Here is a 25,211-nt window from a genome sequence, read left to right on the forward strand (position 1 = left end):
CGAGCTCTTATCATTTTTGGTGAACTTGGGCCCTTCCAATGCCTGGATTGGAGCTTAGTTTCTGTATCATAAGTGAAAATCCAAGATTCATCACATGTTATCACTCTTTTGAAGAAATTATGATCATTTTCAATGATATTCAAAGTGTCAGTACAAACATTGTTATGGGCTTCCTTTTGTTCAGTCATGAGAATTTTTTGCACCAGTCTTTCACACACTTTTTTACATTAAATTTATTATGTAAAATTTGCCTTGTGCATTAGTTGTCAATTTATATGGTTTCAGCAATTGACTGAATACTTGAATGATGGTCAGATCTGTGGGTTTTTATGGCTATAGTGGCGGACCACACACCGAAAACTCCAACTTATTACGATAAGGCACTTTTATTACGGTTCGTATATTTACAGAAACACAAGAAAAACAATGCACAATTTCACGACACGTGTATCGCTAGTCAAGTCGCAGACGGGACTCCCACAGAAGCTCGAGTCTCCAAAGACCGTTTACTCTGCACTTCGCTGGTGAAGGTACTGGCAGTCGACTGTTGCCACAGAGTCCCCCCCACCCCCCACCCCCCACCCCCCACCCCCCACCCCGGCGGGAGTGTGGAGCACTGGGAGAAGGACGTGGGTATCTTCCTGTGTAGTGGCATTGTGGGATGCTCGCTGGTTGATAGCAGCGTGTGCTAAGTATCCATACTGTCTGTGCAGGGTGGAATAGCGCTTGTATAATCCGCCATCCAGTGGGGGGGGGGGGGGGGCGGTGTCCTGGTTGACCTGCGCGCGGGAACTGGACGGGCACAGGAGATGTCATTGCAGTACCGGTGGAGAGGGGGATGCAAATCTTGAGCATCCTGTCGGTGCTGAACGTTGCGGTTATGGCAGCCGTATCCACCCCATTTGGGATAGGAACTGTGCGCAGGATGGTGATGTGTGACGTGGGTGTGGACCCACGTGAAGTGTCCCCTATGCGGAGGACAAAGATGGATCCCTCATGGAGCTGCAAGGAAAGCTCGTCGCGTTGGCACTCAGAGGCGTTGATTGTGATGCAAATTCGTCAACAGTGGATGTAGGGTGCACTAGGGGGGGTGGGGGCGAAAAGTAACATAGTTCAGGAGAAACATTGGCACACTCTGTGGAGGTATTGGGTACCAACACTTGGGACAGTGTAATGTCACACGCGACATGAGGTAGAGCCTGAGGTTGTGGATTGTCACACGCAGTGCCTGTTTGGAACGAGGGTAGAATATCATTGTACGCAACCGCAAAGTTGCCCTCAGGTGTGGGCTTGGTGCACATACGATCACGGTGGGATGCAGGTTGGTGGGTGGTCTGTGTGGGATCGGGGTTGTCACCATCTGATGGAAGAACACTTCACTCGGGGCAGTGTGTTACAGATTCTTCGATCGTCCAGGCTGGTTTCACGCGTTGGAGGGAAACTGTCTGCCGGCGACCACTGACGAGAATGTCCATAGTATTGTCCCTGCGAGCCACTACTCGATGGGGGCCAGAGTAGGGTGGCTGTAATGCTGGTTTGACTGTGTCATCCCGTAACATAACGAACTCACAAGAGTCCAGTGCCGCATGCCTGAACACGCGAGGGCAGGTATGTGGCCGTGGAGGAGGCGTGCGGATCGCGGCTATGTGTGTCCGGACCTGTTCAACTAGCATGGGGAGGTCGGAACTCTGCAGGGAGGACTAGGGTCTCACCATACAGGAGCTCTGCGAGTGAAGCCTGGAGGTCTGTCTTGTAAGCCGTGCATATTCCTAGCATAACCCAGGGAAGGGCATCGCACCACTCACCACCGTGGCACGAGTGCCGCTTTCAGCGTTCTGTGCCACCGCTCGACCAGTCCATTGCTCTGGGGGTAGTAAGCCATAGTGCAGAATCTATCCACCCCCCAGAGGACGTAGAGTTTGTTAAACAGCAGGGATTCAAACTGTCTTCCCTGGTCGGTGGAGATGGATGTAGGACAGCCAAATCGAGCTATCCAGGAGGATACAAATGCACTTGCTACGGAATGTGCTGTGATGTCCTGCAGGGGGATTGCCTCCACCCAACGTGTAACGCGATCAATGCCGGACAGGATATACCTGAAACCATCCGACACGGGTAATGGTCCTACGAGATCCACATGTACGTGATGGAAGCGGCCTTTCGGGATGTCGAATTTACTTAGACTGGGTTGTGTGTGCCTGCCAACTTTGCTGTGCTGGCAATGTAAACAAGTGCGAGCCCAAGTACGACAATCCCTCTTCACACCTGGCCACACAAAGCGTTCTGTAACCAGGCGCGTAGTAGCCTTAGCACCAGGATGTGCCAGGTTATGTAAAGTAGTGAACACTTGGTGACGCAGCGCAGGGGGAACAATAGGCCGAGCTGTGCCCATGGATGTATCATACCACAGTGGCTTGGCCGAGCCCGGTAGGTTGCACGAAACGATCTGAAGGGAAGTATCTGGGTCCTGTCGGAGGTTGTGCAATTCGGTGTCACTGTCCTGTAAGTGGGCCAATTCATCGAAATTAATGGGGGATTAAATTGCAGTGATTCGTGATAGGTAGTCAGCCACCACATTTTCTGACCCTCGAATGTAATGGATATCTGTTGTGTATTGGCAAATTAAGTCCACTTGCCGGAACCTACGTGGGGGAAGGTCAGTAGCGGGGTTACGGATAGCCTCCGTGAGGGGGCGGTGGTCCGTGAAAATTGTTATATTCCTTCCTTCAATGTCTGTGCAGAAATATTTTACAGCTTCATAAACTGCAAGCAATTCTCTGTTGAATGCTGACCATTTACGTTGAGCTGTAGATAATTTTTTGGAAAAAAACCGGAGTGGTTGAGTCGTGTCATTGACATGCTGTTGTAGGACTGCACCGATTGCGAAATCACTTGCATCCACTGTAATCGGGATGCTGGCATCTGGCAAAGGATGGGCGAGAGTGACACCATGTGCTAACGCTGATTTAAGGTCTTCAAAAGCTCTCACCATGTTGTCAGACCATGGTACTCGGCGACTGCCTGAGGTTTGTTTCCCGGCCAATGCATCAGTCAAAGGGGCTTGAATTGCTGCCACCATCGGCAGGTTATGATGGTAGAAATTGACAGTTCCTAAAAACCGGCGTAATTCACGAAACGACACTGGGAGGGGTAGCTCACGAATGCAGTCAACCCACTCCTGTGGGGGGCATATACCATCCGAGGAGACTGTGTACCCCAGAAGGGTGACAGCGTGCAGCGGAGTTGTGACTTGTCATTATTGATCTCGACTCTGTTACGTGTCAATAAGTCCTGTATGGTGGCCAGGTGGAGTTCATGTTCCCTGTCCGAGGGGGAGAAAATTAGTATGTCATCGAGGTATGCGTAGCAATATGTGCAGTTAAAAAGAAGTGAGTCTATAAAACGCTGCCAATGGTTTTTGAGACCATAAGGCATGTAACAAAATTCGTACAGGCCAAAAGGTGTGATTACTGCTGTCTTTGGGATGTCACTCTGTTCCATTGGTATCTATAAATATGCCTTGCGGCAGTCCAAGACACTGAAAATGCGTGCTCCGCTAAGTACTTGCGCAAAGTCTTGTATGTGAGGTATCGGGTAATTGTCTAATACCGTCCGCACGTTGAGGCGACGATAGTTGCCGCACAGGCGCACAGTGCCGTCCTTTTTGGGAACTAAATGTATGGGGGAGGACCAGTTACTGTCCGATGGGCGAACGATGCCTGTCCTCAGAAGTTCCTCCACTGCGGCTTTAGCAAAGGCGTAGTTTATGTGGTGGCAGTCGGCGCGCTTTATGGCGCACTGGAGGCCCATCTGTCGTGACAATTTTGTGTGTCGTGCCATTCGTGATGGCGTTCAGCTTGGCTGGCGAACTCATTTGGGGGCCGTCGTGAATGGGAATCGGTAGCACACAAGAGTCACTAACCTGATGTGCCAGGGAAGCTGTCTGCTTCGGTGTCGACAAAGTTCCACGAGGTGCATCTCCTGTGTCAGGTGGTGGCGGCGATGGCAGGCGTTGTGTGAGGCGTCGTGCCTCGGTGAGGGCTTGCGTAGCCGATGATCTGGCATGGTTCCGTTCGATGTTGTGAGCACGGAGATCGTCAACTGCAGGGCGTTCGGGCTGGAGATGGACGGTGGAAATTGTGAGGCTGTCCGCCAATGAAGAGCACTTGATGGGAGCTGTGTCCAGGTCGTCGGGCAGCCGAGGGGAAGGGGGGGCCAAAGAGGCGACTGAACATGCAATGTGCGTGGACGAGGCGTGGTGCAATAGTGCAGCTGACTGAAGATCGGGAGACAGTCCGAAGTGGAAAAGGAAGTCGATGCCTAATACTGGATCTTCGACATCAGCCACGTAGAAGGACCAAGTGAACTGTTTACCAGGTATGAGTTCAATAGGTAACTTGGCCAAACTCTCGACACGAAGTGTTTGCTGCTCGAAGGGACAGTTTGGTTGGTGTCGTGTCCTTTACAGAAAATGTGGGAGGTATGACACTAACGTCTGCTCCAGTATCAACGAGAAAATACCGGTGCGAACCTACATCCAAGGCATACAGACATCCTCGTGGGGTGGGGGATCTGACAGAATGCAATGCCTGTGGGTGCCTTTGCCTGTATCTGTGGGCCGTGGTGCCTACTGCGGCCCGCGTGCGGCGTTTGGGAGCGCGCAGGGCGGACGGCAGTTGCTAGCGGCGTCCCTGAAAGTGGTGTGAAACCAGCATATGCGTGAGTCGGCTGTACTCGTCCCGCCAGCCGAAGCGTCAGGCGGGGGGAGGGCGGGGCGGGCAGGTGCTAGCCCGGTTGGGGTGGGGAGCAGCTGTTGCCAACCCGCTGGCGGTTCCCGGTCTTGGCCGCTAGGTGGCTGCTGTTCCGTGTGCTGTCCGCGATATGCACATGCCCGGCCTCTACCGCCCGACGGTGGAAGTATACCCACAGGGTTACCAACCTCGGCGGTGTTAGACACTGTGCTGCGCGGGGGAAGGTGTCTGTGACGAATAATGGCGTATGCCTGGTCCGCCAGCCGTAGTTTATCCTCGAGTGACACTGCGGTATGTGGAAGCAAATGTAACTGTAGTTCTTGCGGCAGCTTCACCAACCACAATGCCCAGAGCGCTAAGTTCAGCAGGATCTCGGTACCGACCTGTGCACGCAAGTGTCACCACAGCTGTGAGGGTGTTCTGTCACCTAAAGTCTCGTCGTAAATTATGTTGTGAATAGTATCGGCCGGCGGACGAGAGAGGCGTTCGATAAGTAATGCATGAGCAGAGGCATATTTGTTGCTCTTAGGTGGGTTCAGGAGTAAGTCACTGATGAGATCAGGGTGGTCGTGCAGGTGGTTCACTAAACACACGAAGAAACGGGTGGTGTTGTCCGCAATACCGTGTATGTCCAACATGTTGTCCACTGAGGTAAACCACATCACTGGGTTGTCCATTTGTAACGGTGGCAGCTTCGGAAAACAGCCGGGGGCCAGTGTAAGCGGGGCTGTAGGAAAGGCACGAAATGCACGGGGATTCTGCATGGTGTTCACTGGTGCGAAATGTGCCTCCGTGGCAGGCGATGTGTTGTGTTGAACGTCCGTTAGCTGTGTAGGCGAGATGTGGTATCCAGTCCTTGTAGGCACGGAATCTGTACGGCCACACGACAAGCACTGCGCGGCAGGCGCGGGTGGGTCAACTGCCGGTGCAGCCGGAATCTCGAGCAGAGGCACGAGATCGCGATTGAGCACCGAGTGATGGGGCGGAACCACGACAGGTGCGTCGCCCGAGGTGTGCGCGGGGCGGCAGGACGGATAGGCGTATAAATGGTCAGGTGCGGTTGGCGCGAGTGTCCCTTCGACCGGCGTGAAGGGGGGCACATTAAACGGCGGCTGTACATGTGGACCCAGAAACTGGCCAGCCGCGTGGTCCATGTTGTGCGGTAGAAACTCGGGGTTTCCGGGGTCCTGTGCTGAAGGGGCATTCTGTTGAGTGTAGAATGCCATAGAAGGCGTCCGCGACGACGTGTACAGCGCCCGGTGTGGTATGCCAGCAGAGGTTAGAGTTGTCCGGCCAGGCGAGGCAAACACGGGAGATACGAACATTCCCAGTGTATTAGTGGCACACGGGGTGAAGCGTTGCGCTTCACAGTCGAATGTCCATTCTGCGGTCACGGCGTCGTGCACTGCCGTAAAAACTGGAGGCTGCGACATTGTCTATTGGTGCGAAACCGGTGATACACAGTGAGCGACTGCAACGTATATTCGCGACTCGGGGTCACCAATGTGGGTTTTTATGGCTATAGTGGTGGACCATGCACCGAAAACTCCAACTTATTACGATAAGGCACTTTTATTACGGTTCGTATATTTACAGAAACACAAGAAAAACAATGCACAATTTCACGACATGTGTATCACTAGTCAAGTCGCAGACGGGACTCCCAAAGAAGCTCGAGTCTCCACAGACCGTTTACTCTGCGCTTCACCGGTGAAGTTACTGACAGTCGACTGTCGCCACAGATCATATCAGAATACCTACTCTGATGATGTTGAAGAGTGTCCTGGGAATGAGTTTTCTTCAACGTCTTCTCAGCCTCCTGGAAAATGCCTGAGCCACTCAAACACTCATGTATGTGATAAACATTCTTTGCCACACACTTCGTTTAGTAAAAATTAGTAAAAGATAGGTTTCAGTAACAGTTTTTCCTAGTTTCACAAGAAACCTTTATGACGATTTGTTGCTCTGTTATTACACTTAATATTTTTCTGGCAAAACAAAATAACAGATCTTACACCAATGAAGGCCATGGCACAATGATTTGTCTACATACACCAGAGATGGCAGCATTCAACTGAGATGGCTTCCCGCTTCACAGCTACTGGTCATTCATCTTTCACACACGCATACTTACTCTTTGTCGGCATTAGCCACGTTATTTTATAGCCTCACCTTATATGTTCAATATCTACTGTTAGTCCTATTTGGAACAGGGTCCCACACACTTAGGCAATATTCTAGGGTGGATACACAAGTGTTTTGTAAGAAATCTCCTTTGTAGACTGATTGCATTTCCCTAGTAATCTACCGAAGTCTGCTACCTGCTTTACCCATGACTGGATTTATATGATCATTCCATTTCATGTTCCTACAGTGTGTTACACTCAGGTATTTGTATGAATTGACCAATTCCAACTGTGAATCAGGAATATTGTATTCATAGTATACTATGTTTCTGTCATTTTGCGAAGTGCACAATTTTACATTTCTGAACATTTAAAGCAAGTTGCCAATCTCTGCACCACTTTGAAAACTTATAAAAGTCTGGCTGAATATTTGTGCAGCTTTGTTCAGACTGTGCTTCATTATAGATAACTGCTTTATCTGAGAAATGTCTGACATTACTATTAAAATTGTCCACAAGGTCACTAATGTACAACATGAACAGCAAGGAACTCAACACATTTCCCTGAGGTACACCCAAAGTTATTTCTACATCTATCGATGACTCTGCATCTGAGATAATTGCTGTGTCCTCTGTACCAATCTAATCACAAATTTCACCTGGTACTCCAGCTGTTCATACCATTGATAATATGCGTAGGTGTGGTACAGGGTGAAATGTTTTTCAGACATCATCTAACCTGGCTGCCTTGATCCATTGCTTACAGAATGTCATGTGAGAATCGAGCACATTAGGTGTCACATGATCCACATTTTCAAGATTGTTCTGCTTGAGATATCTCATTACACATGAGCTCAGAATATGTTCTAAGATTCTACAATAAATGGATGTCCAGAATATTGGACTGTAGCTTTATGGATCACTTCTGCAATCCTTCTCGTAGATTTGTGTGGCCTATGTTTTCTACCAACTACTGTGCCCTGATTTTGTTTGAGGGATCTGTAATACATTATAATTAACAGAGAGGCTAATTCAGCTGCAACTGGATATACAATCTGATTGGGATTCTATTGGGCCCAGGGGCTTTGTTCAATTTTAAATGTTTTCAGCTGCTTCTCAATGCCACTGAAACTAATATCTGTTTCACTCATCCTTTCAATGATATGAGGATTAGATTGGGGCAGTACTCTTGGGTTTTCCTTTGTAAAGGAACATCTGGAAACAGAGTTAAACATTTCTCTTTTGCTTTGCTACCCACGGCTTCAGTTCTTTTCTTACCCACGGGTGACTGGACACTAATTTTGGTGCCACTTAAACCATTTACAAATGATCAGAATGTCTTCTGTGTAACAATTTCATGTAAAGATGGTGGTGTACCATCAACATACAATGTCTTCCTAGTTCTACTAGGAAATTTTAATGCTCTTCAAAGTTAATGATAACATTTGAAATAATTCCTGGTAATGGCATGTAAAATGTGGAAATTACTAGCTTTTACATTTCCATGTCAACTAATATGACACTGCAGTCCAAGCACTAGACAATGCAGTATTCTACAGACTGTGATTCTCAGCATTTTTAACACACTGAGCTGATACATGAGGGAAGACATCATAGTGATCCTAGATATGTAAGAAGAAGAAGAAGAAGAAGAAGAAGAAGAAGAAGGAGTGACGAATAAAACAATTCCCACAGCGCTCACAAGCTGTTAATAAAATAAGTTCATATATTTGAACATGATTTAACTTACATGAACAATAGTAGGCCACAGGTTCCAGAATAACCTTTTCATTGTCCATCTGGTGATTCTCTGTTGCAAGTTTTACGTGACAGATGTCAATAAGAACTTTCTGAAGCCATTTTAACCCATTCCCCTTATTTTCCTTCAACAGATGATCTGTAATTTGAAAAAAATCTGGGGTTACTGACCTTCTACCTGTATGAAGGTAAAATTATCATTGGACTTTTTAATGAAAAATTTAAAAAATAAATAAAGTCAACTGCTCACATCTTGTTTATCAGTGCATGGCTCACAGACTCACTTAACATTACAGAGGAGTTACAAGGTTTCAATTTAAAGGTCTTTTTCTAATTGATATAGATATTCTCGCCACAAGCACACAGATACTGATACATATCACTTGTGGGAAAGGTTGTGTGTACTTACACTAGAACAAAAAGTAGCTCAAAAGTTGGCTAAGCCTCTGTACTGTTTTGTGCATCTATGAGCCAGTCATCAACTAGCCAAAGCAAGTACTTGGCTTTTCTCCTTTTTATTTATTATTTTCATCCTGATATTTCTATTATTCCATTATTGTAGTTTGATTTTTTTATATGTACAAGAAAAACAACAAACCTTTAAGTGATGTAACTCTGTCATCAACATCTTCAGTCAGTCTGAAGTCTAAACCAGTCGCTTCTTCCTTTTCCCATATTGTTCTACTGCTATTAACTGCTTTGGAGCTAACAAGTTCTGCATTGTTATGAGCTGTTTGTTTTACTTCAGTTGTAACCTGGAATTAAGAACAGTTACTGAATATAGGTAACTGTGCATACTAAACAGTAAACAACTGACAAATTGTAGAGATCTTATTACCCGAGTTAGAGCAAGAATGAGCAAAAATGCAAATTTCAGAAATTTTTGTGAGCTTTGTCACATTTTCCATAACTGAGTCTGAAACAGAAGCTGACAGTTCAAAATTCAATGTCACTATTATCTACTACTACTTTTCAGCTCTGAAACAATGACCTAACAGCTGTAAGACAACAACAGAGGAAAGATGTTCAAATTAAAATATTAACATAAATAGTTCAGTAGTCTTCCACATTAAGCAGTTATAAAGGCCAACTTTTTAAAAATTTTTAAATATTGACAGTAGAAGCATGAGAGGTACAGTAAAAAGTATGAAGGAACAATTTTTGTTGTATGCATTGCACCACTGTCTTGGAATAAGGCTTTGTGCAAACCCTACAAATTTTCTACTTCATATGAGTATTGTTGTGTAGAATCCACAATCAACTATCAGTTATGAGAGTCGAATCATCAACAAGACATCACACTGAAAGTACATTTGCTGATCACACACATAAGCAAGTTCCAGAATCTTCTAGCAACCACATATTTCAAATTACAAACAATTGCATAAGTTGGGGATCAAACCAGTGACCCACACTTTTCAGGTAGCAACTACAACCATTATACCACAAAGCACACAGTGCAGCATTGCTGTTTCAGAGTAGACTAGAGCTTCTCAGAGCTGTTGTTAGTGGTCCTTCATGTGGAGGTTGTGATAAATATTCACATTCTAGTCACGTTCTCACATTCTCATGGAGATTGCAATTATTAAAAGGAATGACTTCAATTCAGGCATTAAAATGTTGGGTTAGTCTTTATGACCTCTGTATTGGAAACCCATAATGTACTATGATAGGGCTTCATGTGAAGCATATGGACGAACTTTCAACAATATAGGATCATCAACCGTGTCTTTCTAAGAAATGTGACACAGGCAAAGCAGGGTTCTACTTTATTTTCTGATAGTCTAACATTCTGCAAATGTATAAAAATCCATACTATGTCACCTGGATTGAAGCTTATTGATCAGTGTTTATAACATTTGTGGTACTGACCCTGGGTGTTCAATGTCCTTGCTTCTTAGGTTCCAGTCATGAACTGTTTGATGTATTCTATTTATTTATTTATTTTTCAGGTTCCTTCGGACTATATTGAGGAACAATTCAGTTAATAGTTTCCAGAAATCGATTAAAAAATTTTAAACTAAAGAACCATTCAGAACATTGTCAGGCTGAGCAGGAAGCATTTTCTTCGTCCTCGTCTTAGCCTCTTAACCATGGATCAGGAAAAAATATGTGAAATCTACAATGTCTTGCTTTGCTGCATTCTGTCACAACACGCAATAATGTATCCCAGTCTCTTTGTTCAATATCAACACATACTGAATACATCTGATACCTGATAACGTCTAATTAATATCTCTAAAGTTGCTAGTCTGTGGATGCTAGGCAGGCAGTTGTCACCCTGTGGACACTGTTATATTGTGAAATTACTTCTGACATCAGTCTTGACTGAAACATTTTTGTAGGACCAAAGAGCATATTTTTTTCTTCTTGCATTATTGTCCTCAGTAGGACACGACTATGGGCAGCCACTTCATGGATTGCATTTTCCTCTTCTCCTCCCACCACCTCGTCCTCCTTGGAAGATATTCAGTATCCTCTTCTTCTGTCTGCTCCACTAGTGACATTCTATCCTTTTCCTGTATCATTCTTTGTCATCGATCTCTGGCATATGTGTCAGTCTGCACTCACTTCTCTGATTTTCCTTTTCTTCCAAATTGATCTCAAATTCTAATCAATCCTTCCAGAGTTCACCAACTGACTTGGTTCCTATCTTTCCTCTTGTCCTCCCCATTGTTTCCCATACTTTTTTCATGATTCTATCCATATTCATCCTGATTACATGTCTGACAAACCTTGCCTTTTCAGCTTGAATTCTCTATACTGACTTTCTCACAAAATCTTTTAGGGCCTAGTATTTCTCTCTCTTCTTTCTCTAGTTGTTCAGCACAATTTATTCTTAGTGCATGTAATACCACATTCCTCATTGTTGCCTTAAGTATCTGATCTCTGCATATGTGGATATTGTTTTTACCAGTCCATACATGACTTGCATGGTACCAATGTGTCCCAAAAGGCCACATGCGAGAATGTGTTTTTTCAGGTATTGTATCTTGGGTTCTATTGATCACAAACATAAGGGGTCAAGTGATTTGCATAGCCCTTGGCATAGCAACCATTTTTATACCTATATCCTACAACACAGAGTCAAAACTTAAACATTACACATTTCCTCCAGTTCAGGCAAATTGAGCAAATCAATTGGTTCTTTTGCATTAAGTGTGGTCTAGGGGGACCTTAGGAGGCTTATAAAAGCACCATTTGTTCATGGATGGTTCCTGAGAAAACCCAGAAAGATCATGATTTCTCAGTAGGAAAAATACCGATTGTTGAAAATCTCCCTTCATGGTTGTTTGTTGACATTTTTACCATATATTCTTAAGCGTGGTTCATGGTGTGGGTTCCTGTAGGCATGTCCTAGTCCATAAACCACGGGCAACGTATGAGTGGCCAAGTAAGTGGTCCCGACAGTTGGGATACCAGTAACTTTGGAATAAGGCTGGGCATCTCGGACATATTCTGAGTCGTGGTCACCTTTGTGCTCATACGGCAAAGACTACCAAATCCACCGGTTAGTCCCTCAGCCGTTAGGGGTAAAACCCAATGGGACTCGGGGCAAGTAAGGCTAGCAACCTGCTTCCCTGGTACTTTAAATATGATGCTGGCAACAATCAGAGCAAAATGCCTCGGACCTTTGGAGGTGACGGAGTCCCACCTCTGACAGACAAACCAGGAACTCCTAAGATACGACTTGGCAAACAAATGGTAATGAGATGGGGAGCTATTAATATCCATGGGGGCTACTCTGGGAAGAAGGTAGAGCTGGCAGAGGCTGCAAGTAAGATGGGGCTGGACGTTTTAGCTGTTAGTGACATTCGGGTAAGGGGAGATAAAGAAGAGGAAGTGGGAAAATACAAGGTCTACCTGTGAGGAGTCAAAGCAGGAATAGCACAATGGGGTGTAGGGCTTTACGTCAGGAAAGAAATGGAACCCAGCGTAGTTGCAGTAAGGTATGTAAACGAACGACTGATGTGGATAGATTTGACAGTGTCTAGTAAGAAAATTAGGATTGTGTCAGTATATTCGCATTGTGAAGGGACAGATCAAGTTAAGATGGGTAGTTTTTATGAGGCACTCAGTGATGTAGTTGTTAGAGTAAAGGACAAGGACAGTGTTCTGCTCATGGGTGATTTTAACGCCAGGATTGGAAATCGAACAGAAGGGTATGAAAAGGTTATGGGTAAATTTGGAGAGGATATGGAGGTCAACAGGAACAGGAAACAACTCTTGGATTTCTGTGCCAGTATGGGCTTAGTAATCACAAACTCCTTTTTTAAACATAAGACCATTCACCGGTATACTTGGGAAGGCAGGGGAACCAGATCTGTCATTGACTATATAATAACAGATCAGGAATTCAGGAAGGCTGTGAGGGACACACGTGTATTCAGGGGATTCTTTGATGAAACTGATCATTATTTAATCTGCAGCGAAATTGGGATTGTGAGGCCGAAAGTGCAGGAGGTCAGCTCCATATGTAGGAGGATAAGAGTGGAGAAACTTCAGGATAAGGAAATCAGGCACAAGTACATAACAGCGATCTCAGAAAGGTACCAGTTAGTTGAATGTAGTCATTTACAGTCATTGGAAAAGGAATGCACAAGGTACAGGGACACAGTACTAGAAGTGGCTAAAGAATGTCTTGGAACAGTAGTGTGTAAAAGTAGGATGAAGCAAACAGCTTGGTGGAATGATACAGTCAAGGCAGCCTGTAAAAGGAAAAAGAAGGCGTATCAAAAATGGCTACATACCAGAACCCAGGTAGACAGAGAAAGTTATGTTGAAGAAAGAAACAAAGCCAAACAGATAATTGCAGCATCCAAGAAGAAACCGTGGGAAGACTTTGGAAACAGGTTGGAGACTATGGGTCAAGCTGCTGGAAAACCATTCTGGAGTGTAATTAGCAGTCTTCGAAAGGGAGGTAAGAAGGAAATGTCAAGTATTTTGGACAGGTCAGGAAAACTGCTGGTGAATCTTGAGGATGTCTTGGGCAGATGGAGGGAATATTTTCAAGAGTTGCTCAATGTAGGTGAAAATGCAATCAGTAATGTTTCAGATTTCGAGGTAGAATGGGATAGGAATGATGATGGAAATAGGGTCACATTTGAGGAAGTGGAAAAAATGGTCAATAGATTGCAGTGCAATAAAGCGGCTGGGGTGGATGAAATTAAGTCGGAACTCATCAAATACAGTGGAATGTCAGGTCTTAAATGGCTACACAGGATAATTGAAATGGCCTGGGAGTTGGGACAGGTTCCATCAGACTGGACAAAAGCAGTAATCACACCAATCTTTAAACATGGAAACAGAAAAGATTGTAACAACTACAGAGGTATCTCTTTAATCAGCGTTGTGGGTAAAATCTTCTCAGGTATTGTTGAAAGGAAAGTGCGAGTATTAGTTGAGGACCAATTGGATGAAAATCAGTGTGGGTTTAGGCCTCTTAGAGGTTGTCAGGACCAGATCTTTAGCTTACGGCAAATAATGGAGAAGTGTTATGAGTGGAACAGGGAATTGTATCTATGCTTTATAGATCTAGAAAAGGCATATGACCGGGTTCCTAGGAGGAAGTTATTGTCTGTTCAAGATTATGGAATAGGAGGCAAACTTTTGCAAGCAATTAAAGGTCTTTACATGGATAGTCAGGCAGCAGTTAGAGTTGACGGTAAATTGAGTTCATGGTTCAGAGTAGTTTCACGGGTAAGACAAAGCTGCAACCTGTCTCCACTGTTGTTCATATTATTTATAGATCATATGTTGAAAACAATAGACTGGCTGGGTGAGATTAAGATATGTGAACACAAAATAAGCAGTCTTGCATATGCGGATGACTTAGTTGTGATGGCAGATTCGATTGAAAATTTGCAAAGTAATATTTCAGAGCTAGATCAGAAATGTAAGGACTATGGTATGAAGATTAGCATCTCCAAAATGAAAGTAATGTCAGTGGGAAAGAAATATAAACGGATTGAGTGCCAAATAGGAGGAACAAAGTTAGAACAGGTGGACGGTTTCAAGTACTTAAGATGCATATTCTCACAGGATGGCAACATAGTGAAAGAACTGGAAGCGAGGTGTAGCAAAGCTAATGCAGTGAGCGCTCAGCTACGATCTACTCTCTTCTGCAAGAAGGAAGTCAGTACCAAGACTAAGTAATCTGTGCACTGTTAAATCTTTCGACCAACTTTGTTGTATGTGAGCGAAAGCTGGGTGGATTCAGGTTACCTTATCAACAAGGTTGAGGTTACGGATATGAAAGTAGCTAGGATGATTGCAGGTACTAGTAGATGGGAACAATGGCAGGAGGGTGTCCACAATGAGAAAATCAAAGAAAAACTGGGAATGAACTCTATAGATGTAGCAGTCAGGGCGAACAGGCTTAGATGGTGGGGTCATGTTACACGCATGGGAGAAGCAAGGTTACCCAAGAGACTCACGGATTCAGCAGTAGAGGGTAGGAGGAGTCGGGGCAGACCGAGGAGAAGGTACCTGGATTCGGTTAAGAATGATTTTGAAGTAATAGGTATAACATCAGAAGAGGCACCAATGTTAGCACTGAATAGGGGATCATGGAGGAACTGTATAAGGGGGGTTATGCTCCAGACTGAACGCTGAAAGGCATAATCAGTCTTAAATGATGATGATGATGATGATATTCTTAAGCTGATATTCTCAGACAACTTGCAAACTTTTTTCAATATAAAACTTTTTGTAGGTGACTGTCTACATGTGTTAAATTTTTTGAAAGCAATTGTATGTTTATTCGCTACCAGTTTCTGTTATTACACCTGCCTTCACAGGAGAAAAACAGTGTACATCAATGGATAAAAAAAACATGTTCGTCAAATATGATCCACCAAATGTAGAACATATAACTATCATAATAGTCTGTCTGAACATTGTCCATATAAATGTGCTATATTTTGGCACAATTACAGTAATGTACAATACATTTAGTGATCAAAAGGTACTTCCTGGGTAAAAGAAAGAAAAACTGATAATATTGAAAAAATTGTACATATGTCAGATTAACATAACACGGTAATTTTTAACTATAATATCTAAAAATTATAATAATAACTGCCACGTAATTATTTGAAAATATATATAAGAGTGGCATCTGTGGCATTCAGGGTTCACTGTAGACCTAATATTAGCAATGGACCACTTGTGTCGCTTTAAGTAATACAATGTATAAAGGTATATCTTTTACTCAATACATTTAGCACACCGAATGGAATATATATCCAAATCCTATTGTTATGAAGAATACCTGGATATTGAGGAAGAAAAAGTTTACTACCAAAGTTAAACCATCCATCTGAACTTTTACTATTTCAATGAGTTTTGACTGCAGCATGTTTATGTAAATCATTTTTTATCTATAAAGAGGAGGTCCCATTTCATAGTCTTGGTCATTGTCTGTACATTTATGGTCTCCACTCCAAAATACTTTAAAATTTTCAAGGGCTTTGGGAGCTCTGAATCTTCCTTTACCCACTTTTCAGCTGATCTCCCGGAATACAAACGCCTGCTGCATGGGTCAACTTTGGTCGACAGGAGAATGTCCCCCTCAGTCAATCTGAATTTGATAATTCAATTGTGTGATCCATTCCTTGAGTTAAAAGGAAAATTCTTTGGGATGGCTAGTGTTCGTCCAGTTACACAACTGAGGCTGTTAGCCCAAGAAGATAAGTTCAGAACATCCCTGACATGGAGAAACAGAAGGCTTTGATAGCCACACCTGAAGTGGTGTACAATCATTACCTGATATATTTTGATGGGTCTTCCACTCTCTCTGCCACTGGGAAGTCAAATTCCTCTTCCACCTTGAGATTGTTGGCCAGACTTCATATGTGTAATAATCCTAGGCAGGGTCATTATACAAGATACTCCATACTTCAACATCAAATCTTCTACAGAAAATCTGGTTATGTCTCCCATCTTGCCAATTGTGCTGATTGATATTTCAGGCTCATCACCTAGCTCAAAGAATGGTGGGCAGTCATTACTTTGAATGGTCTGCCACATAAAGAGGGTTGTAATTTATTGATTACCCATACCACAAGATACTGTTTCTCAGTCTGAGAATAATTCTTGTGGGGCTTGGAGAGTATTCAGGAGGCATAAGGAATCATGGGATCACTTTATCAGTTCCACCCTGTATTTGTGTAAGAACTGCGCTCATCTCAAAACTACTAGCCTCAGTTTGTAGTTTCGTCTCAGCATTCTCACCAAAAATTGCTAGCACTTGTGAAGATGTCAGTACCTCCTTCAGGACACAGAAAGATCTTCATTGCTCTTAGCTTCAAGAATATTTGGTAGCTCCCTGCAGCAGTTGTTATAGTGGCAGGGCCTTGCGTAAAATATGTTATGCCTCACATTTTTTGTCAGAACAGATGCACTATATATCTGTTAACTGCATGCCCCAAGAATTTGTTCCCTTGTGGACCAAAGAGGCACGTTTTTGAATTTAGGTGCAGACATGTGTCATGAACAGTTTTCAAATGTCTCAAATGCTCTTCAGATGTTTTTGAGGAAACAGAATGTCATCCTGGCAGCAAAAGACACTCTGTCCATTTAAGATGTCTAAGCAGTCTGTCCATTATGCATTCAAAGATGCACTAAACCAAACAGCATAACTTTTAACTTATCAAAACCATTAGGTGTTTTGAAAATTGTTTTTTTCCCAGGCGTCTTCTCCAAACTTGATCAGCCAGTAGCCAGTCTGCATATCTACTTCACTCTCTTCATACAGTCTAAGGTGTCATCAATTCATTGCAATGACTTTGCATCACTTTTAGTGATTTTGTTCAGCCCAGGTGATCAATACAGAAATACTATGTGCCACCTTCCTTCTTCAAAAGAACAAAATGAATGAATGACATTGTACTGGCAGCACCTTCTCCATTTCCTTTCAAATTAACCGCTGTTGAGCTGGACACAATCCAAATGAGCACCATTTAATTGAGAGACCACCCTTTCCCCAGTGTCGAGATGGCGCTTCACTCTGGGTTGTGTGGATTGCCTTGTCTTCTCTCCGGAGTTGAATGTGACCAAAAACTGACACGTAATGGCTAACATGTGCCAACATTATTCCTCAAGTTGGTTGTGTAGAAGATTCTTGCAACAGTTAGTCGGTACTGATACCTTAATATGATTCATTGAAGGCATTATGTGGATCTACCAGGAGGACAGTTCTGCCTACCCCTTGCACACACACTTAGAGGTGAGTTGCTACTGTTTATGGCAAGTGGTGGTCAAGAGCTCTCCTTGTCCACTTGTAATGAATATGCTCATCACTTTTTTGAGGTTGAGTATCTTTTTGAACTTGTCTAGAGTATAACAGTCTAACAAAGCATCCAGATGGTTGACTATAATTCAGTCCAAAGTGGTAGACAATCACAAAGAATCTTGTCAAAATAACTTCACTAATCTGGAGCTCCACTCTTCCACAGCTTATGACTGACTGTGGTACGTGCATAAAGCCCATCCAAGTATAACACTGCAGTTACATTCTCAGAAAATGACAAATTCAAAGCACTGCATTCTTTCATTGACCACTATTCCCAGAATATAGGTCCCCATTGGCTGGAAGTATTTTCCGTTTGCAACATTGAGCCTTTGGATCTCCAAACATAAGACAATAAACATTTGATAGCACAGACAATGACTACCACCTAGACAAGTTGATCATTAGTGACAACATCAGTTTCATTTCCTGATGCCTTGTCAATGGTTATCTATGGAGGATTTTTGTGCACCATGGGCTCACCTCCATAGATGGCTGACTTGTTTAATATTCCTAGTTTTGATGTCTATGAAAACTGATGACACCTATGGATGGCAATACAGAATGACTGAGGCACACTGGACAATGACCTTGATCAGGGTAGAGCTATTAGCTTTGTCCCACAAATTGGCATCATCTGCAGTTGTATGATGAGTGTAGAACTGCCCTGTTCTTTACATCTTGCAGTGTTGAACAGTCTTCTTTCTTCCTAGTAGTGTGTGGCATATGCAGGACATTCACAATGGAATAATATCACCCTGTAGTCCTTTTCTCTATGTTTTTGAGGAACTAGGATGTTGTGTAGTGGAAGCCAGATTGGCTGACCTCACTCTCAGTTTTCCATGGTTTCCTGTGGGTGCTTTGCCCAGATGGGGGGGGTCCAAGGTCTGGGGCCCTGCCGGTTGCCTATTGTCAATGGTGTTTAGTAAGCATAGTCCAGCCTGGAGTGGGAATGGAGCTGGCAGAAGTCCAGAGTTTGTGATTTAATTTCTCATTGTAGGTTTGTCTTGTAGAGATTGATGTCAAAGACAGACAAACCTCTTTGCTGTGCTCAATAGTTAACACTGGTATTTCTGGCTCTCTGGAATTTGACAGTAACAGATGTCATAAACCCTCTTCTTTTACTATTTCCTGTATGAGCTATGCAATATCTTGATGATCATTCATGACAGCCATCACTATGACATTCTGAAGCCTTTCAAACATCTTTCATCATATTTACCTGGTGCATTGTCTCAAAGTTCTGGAACCATTTAATGAAAGCCTCTCTTGTGGTGACATCCTTCAAAAGAAGTATTTGATAGACATCCTTCACAGACGTGAAATTTAGTCAGATTTCCTCATATTCTCATTCACTGTGTGATACATAGTGCCACAACACTTTGTGTATAGTACTGTGTTGTCTCTCCCTGGCACTGGGCTCTATTTGTCAGCTGTTCTCGAGCAATGTTGACCTGTTGCTGGTTGTCACCAATATTTTCTTAATTTCCATCAGAAATTTGTCCAAGTTCTTAAGCTTCTCTTTGTTGTTCTCAAACCACTGCTGTGTTGTACCAATCAAGCAAAAATATATGTGAGACACATCCTATCTACTGTATCTAGCAAACAAAGAATTTCTTTAGCCATTTTGTTGGATTCTGGGCAGCATCTTCCAAAAACACAGCTGGACTCACTTATGCTTTAGTGTCCATTGGTACATTGACAATGTAGAATCTAGGAGGAATGTGTTGTTTGTATTCTAGTTCCTGTCCATGAGGATGACAGCTTCCCCATACTGTTATGGGTGCGATGGCAATGTTGATGTTTGTGATACCCAGCTCTTCCACCAATCTATGTATGTAGAATCTGAAATCAAGTACCAGTTACAAAAAGCAGCATCATCACAAGGCCTATAACTTCACATTGAACAATGGAAAATCCAGGATGGAATAATAACAATAGTATGGAAGGGATATATTACTACTTACCACGCAGGGTAGATGCTGAATTGCAGATAGCCACAATAAAAATAATGCTAAACATGTGAGCTTTAGTCCAAAAGGCCTTCTTCTAAAGCAGACAACAAACACACTCTCGCAAGCATAACTCACACATGCCCAGAGACAGTGGTCATATATACGTGTGATCTGTGCTTGCGTCAATGTGTGTGTGTGTGTATGTGTGTGTGTGTGTGTGTGTGTGTGTGTGTCTGTGTGTGTGTGTGTGTGTGTGTGTGTGTGTGTGTGTGTGTGTATGTGTGTGTTGACTACTTTAGTAGAAGGCCTTTTGGCCCAAGGTTTACATGTTTAGCAGTCTTTTTATTGCCCCTGCCTGTGAGTCAACATCACTTCTACGTGGTGAGTAGCAATCTATCCCTTTCATAAACACTGTCAAAACTTCACACTGAGTGCACATTTATTGATCACACTCAAAGGTATACATGGAACTGAACTGCATATATCAGTAAGCTGCAGTATCCCATAAGTAAATAAGTCTCTGAACCTTCTAGAAAACACAAATGTCAAATGTTGATTGCAGGAGGCAGAAATATAATTAGTTATCCATATGTTACCAACTTGTAATTATAATCACTACACCATCATGGATGATACAAAGATGTGCCAGTATATGTGACTTTCTATCCTATTCCATTTGCATACTGAGAAGGGGAAACATGATTATGTATATGTCTCTCTACGCATCCTAATTTCTCTCATATTATACTCAAGAACCCCACAAAACAGTGGTTCTCTCAATGTAGTCATCAAGGTTATGAGAGAATAATATAACCTTTCTTGTAAATATCCTCAATTAAACTGCCTGAGCTTCTCTGCCACAATTTCATATAGGCTACACTGCTCTGCTATGATCCTAGAAGCACATTTCTGAATTTGTTCAATGTCTGTTATCATGCACACCTTATAAAGATGCCAAACACTGGTGCAGTGCTCTAAAATAGGTAACCATCTTGTATGCAGTTCTCTTAACAAAAGCATCACACTCCTTCTAACAAATCTAAGTTTTATATTTGCCTTCCCATTGATGTTTTATCTGATATTTTGGATCCTTCTTATAAAAAAGATTGAACTGAACTCTGTTACAGTCTCATGGGACTACTTACTGTACCAAAGTTATCAATAAATATGACCTAGGAAAGAAGCTAATAATAACAAATCTGATGTAAAATCTAAAAATAACTCCAAACAGCTTGGTCCTTATTTGTCTCGAGCAGTCCTCAGTTGTTCAGTACTGGGAGTATTTATTTCAATGTCACTTATTCAATACTCATATAAAAATGTATAGTACTAATGCAAAATATTTATTCTACTGTTTATCATGTTCATTTACTTACCTCATGCTCTGCTTTCATGAAATCATCAAACTGCTTCTGTGTAATTATATCCTGAGTAAGCAGCTGTCGTATTATCTGGGGAGAAAAATTGAATAGATTTTCGTAAAAGAAATATTACTAAGATTCTCATAAAAATAGTAACAGATTATGCAGCATTATAAACATTAGTGCTGTGTTTATAACTATAAAAACTGACACACACATGCAAAAGAATGAATCAGTTGTTCTGCAAGAGGAAATGAAAAATTGAAATAGGACTGCAAGTATTTTATGATGCAATATGTAACTGTCAAAAGAGTTATTTGAGCTACTCAATTGTTTATACTATTAAATTACCTTTTAAAACATAAACAATGTAAAAGATCTGAATTTCATCCTCTCCCTATGGCCTTTTGGCTTTTAAGTTCAGGATGGAGTTTTATATTCTAGTGCACAGGAACACACTAATCACCAGAAAAGAAACTGAAAATCTCCAGATATTCAAAAACAAAGTAAAAGACTACCTTATTATTCACTTCTACAATTTATACAATATCTGAACTTGGAAGTATGAATTCTCCTAAACTCTAACATATATTAATCAGATTTGGACGTTTTCAGTATACAGACAGCTATTCTGTGTAAAGCTACATACAAGGTGTATGAGAAAACTACTGAGGCTGACACTGCAAGCAACCTGGCAATTCTGTTTTGTTCTAACTGTGTTCATTTCTTCCAGATGTTCAGGCTGAGTTTCAGCTCTGTACAGCCATCTGTGATTTTTGAAAGCACCATCAGTGACATTGTGTTTTTACTGCGTGTTACAAAAAATGGAACAGAGGAATTTAGAACAACATTTTGTAATCAAGTTTTGTGTTAAACTTCAGCAATCTGCTCATGCATCCTTTGAAAAGTTGAAACAGATCTATGGGGAACATTCCCTATCAAAAGCACAAGTTTTTCACCGGCAAATATTATTTTTGGAAGGCCAAGAACAAAGTGAACCTCTCTCAGGGAGAAGTTTAATTTCAAAACTCAATGAAAACATCATCAAAAATGTGAGTGCACTTTTGAGATCAGGCCGATGTTTAACAATAACATGTGAAAGTTTGTCCCAAAATGGTGCCAAAAAACCTCACAGCTGAGCAAAAGGACTATCAAAGAAACCTGTGCATTGATCTTCTTTGGAAGATTGCCAATGACCACAAATGGTTCAGTGATATGATGAATTCTGGATTTTTAGTACAATCTAGAGACAAAGCAGTGAAGTGAGGAGTGGCACACTGAGACATCCTCAACCACAAATCTTGAATGAGCAAACCCAAAATCAAGACAATGTTGATTTAAAAGGTTCAATCGATTGAGAGTTGACACTGCAGACTAGGGGATGCTGCATCATGAAAACACGTCATGTCACACGGCCACTTCTATCATGGACTTTTTTTTACCTCAAAAGGCATTACTGCTGTTCCACAGCCCCCTGCCCCCTCCTATTCGCCTAATATGAGACCTTGTGACATTTTCTTTTCCCAAAACTGAAAAATGTCTTAAAATGATGTATTTTGGGACTTGAGAACATTCAAAAGAATGTGACTGGCAAGTTAAAGGCCTACCAGTTTAAGCCTTTCAGTGCTGCTACCAAGACTGGAATAACAACTCCACTGATGTATAGCTGCCGAATAAATAAAAACTTTGGCAGGCAAAAAAAATTAGTCTCATTACTTTTCTAACACACCTTGTAAAAGCTAGCCCAATGAAACAAAGTGTGTGCTTACAAGGGCACTGTTCCTTTATTGTAATACTTGAGGTAAAGTTCACCCAGTGCATTTTCATCCTTCGTTTCTTGAATTCCTTGTTGAGAGAGGAGGATAATATGAACAGTAGAACATTATACTTAAAAGTTTCATCCTTCACATGTCCTCAAAAAGATCTAGCTCTTTCTATGCACAGTACAACACAATCTAACATTGGACTCATTGCCAAAAGTGCTTTTCAGGGTAGAAAACAGGATAGTAAAAACTATAAATGCCGATGTTTCTCCAAAGAAACTGTATTCTCTGAGAATAAAACAGAAAATTTTACTAAGAATTTTTTGGCAGATTAAAACTGTGAGCCAGACTCCATCCTGAAAGCAGGACCTTGCTTTTCATAGTCATTTCTCTTACTGACAGCATGGCTCATGACCTGTCTTCTCAGCTTTGTTTCTGCCAATAGTTTTCTCATACTTTCTGAACTTCACAGAGGCTGGACTGACACTTCTGGGAGAAAGCATAATGTGGAAAAATGGCTTAGCCACAGCCATGAGGATTATTTCCAGAATGAATCTGACTCTACAGTGGAGTGTGTGCTGCTTTTGATAATGGCAAATTAAAACAGTGTTGGACCAGGAAATGCACCTGGAACATGATCTTTATTGTGTGGATAGCTCACTCAGTAAGAGAATTGCCCACAACTGGCAAGTTTCTGTGTTTGAATCCCAGTCCAACACACAGTTTTAATCTTCCAGAAAATTTTGAAACATCACACATTCCATCACAGAGTGAAAGATTCATCATGGATTCTAAGAAATGTCTACTCACATTACCGTATCTCATTATCTGATTATTTTTCCTGTGCTGTGTCAACATAATTTACTGGGATGGTCACATGTAAATACAAAAGTGGAAAGTGTGAATACAGATGAAACTAACATTTGTCAATACTCAAAACCACATCTCCCCCCTCCCCTACCATGCACATACACTTATCTCCATCACTCAGTCCCTTATTTTAGTCAAGTTGTGCCACAATTTTCTCCCTAGTTCAATTCAGTACCTCTCTCTTAATTATCCTAGCCACCCTTCAAATCCTCAGCATTTTTCAATATCACAATTTTAAAAAGGTTCTATCTTCTTGTCGGCAAATCTTGTCACTCACGTTTCACTTCCATCAGTGGTTTTGTTTGTTATAAATGACATTTATTTTCCTCTATTTATTTCCTATACATTGTATTTCAGGAAATAATTCCCACTATCAAGTGCATACTGTGTATTATAGATTTTATGTGTGATATTTGTGATATGTGAGCTGCTGTGCTATTCTGGTGCCTTTACTGTAATGTATAAACACAATAAAGGCGCTAAAATAATGGAGAAGCTCACATATCACAAACATCACATATAAAAGCTATAACACATGAAAAACACATTTGATAATGGAAATTATTTCTGAAAAGTGTCGCACAGGAGATAAATAAAGAAAAATCATGACCAGCAGTATTTTATCACAAACAAAACCATTATTTTCATAGTCTCAGGCTTTCACCAATGATTTCTAATGACTCCATAGCCCTTACATTTATATTATATGATAATGTGTATAATCAATGCCAACACCATGGTACCTGCCACCACGTGGTCACATGGCCTACAGCCAGCCATGCCTGGGTCACACGCACTGCCTTCCAGCTGGACTGCGCAGACATGGCCCATGCATGTAGCTGCCTCCAGTGCACCCATGTCAAATAGCTGCATGCCAGTATTACACCAATCACGCTTTGCCACACCATTGTCAACTCATCGATGGCGAGCAAAATCCTATACTGCCAGGGCTTTATAAGTGTGCACAGTACCTCACTCAGCAGTACTGTCTTGGATTTCACGGTTGCTGAAAACTAGGTGCCACACCATTCTGTTTGCCCTTGTCTGGACTATCGTCTATCCTGGGACTAGACTATACAGGAATTATTTCTACTTGACAGTCAAGCCATTTGGTTCATCCATAGATTTTGCTGACCACCATACCAGAGGCAATGCTAGTTCAGTTATTGAAGTGTTGCTCTATTCAGTTTTCCTGTCTTTACTTGTAGAGGAATAAACCTCATTGATTACTCACACTTTCTGTTATTTGTTGTTCCATCATTCACGGCTACAACAAATTATTGGTGACAGAGGCTGGTTGTTGTATAGGCACATCCTTGCTTTCCAATTCTGAGTC

The 25,211-nt window shown here is 42.3% G+C and overlaps 1 protein-coding gene across 2 annotated transcripts in view; it reads right to left on the reverse strand.

The window, feature by feature from the left end:
- Nucleotides 1-25,211, reverse strand: part of LOC126162191 (protein timeless) — a 408,622-nt gene that overhangs the window by 46,442 nt on the left and 336,969 nt on the right. For both annotated transcript variants that reach the window (XM_049918518.1, XM_049918519.1), the window contains 3 exons: nucleotides 21,258-21,332; nucleotides 9,233-9,389; nucleotides 8,627-8,773 (listed from right to left, as the gene is read on the reverse strand). In XM_049918518.1, the coding sequence (XP_049774475.1) occupies nucleotides 8,627-8,773; nucleotides 9,233-9,389; nucleotides 21,258-21,332 (379 nt within the window). The remainder of the gene's footprint in view (nucleotides 1-8,626; nucleotides 8,774-9,232; nucleotides 9,390-21,257; nucleotides 21,333-25,211) is intronic.

This window comes from Schistocerca cancellata, chromosome 2, assembly GCF_023864275.1.
Source record: "Schistocerca cancellata isolate TAMUIC-IGC-003103 chromosome 2, iqSchCanc2.1, whole genome shotgun sequence".
In the NCBI taxonomy this organism is placed as follows: Eukaryota; Metazoa; Arthropoda; class Insecta; order Orthoptera; family Acrididae; genus Schistocerca; species Schistocerca cancellata.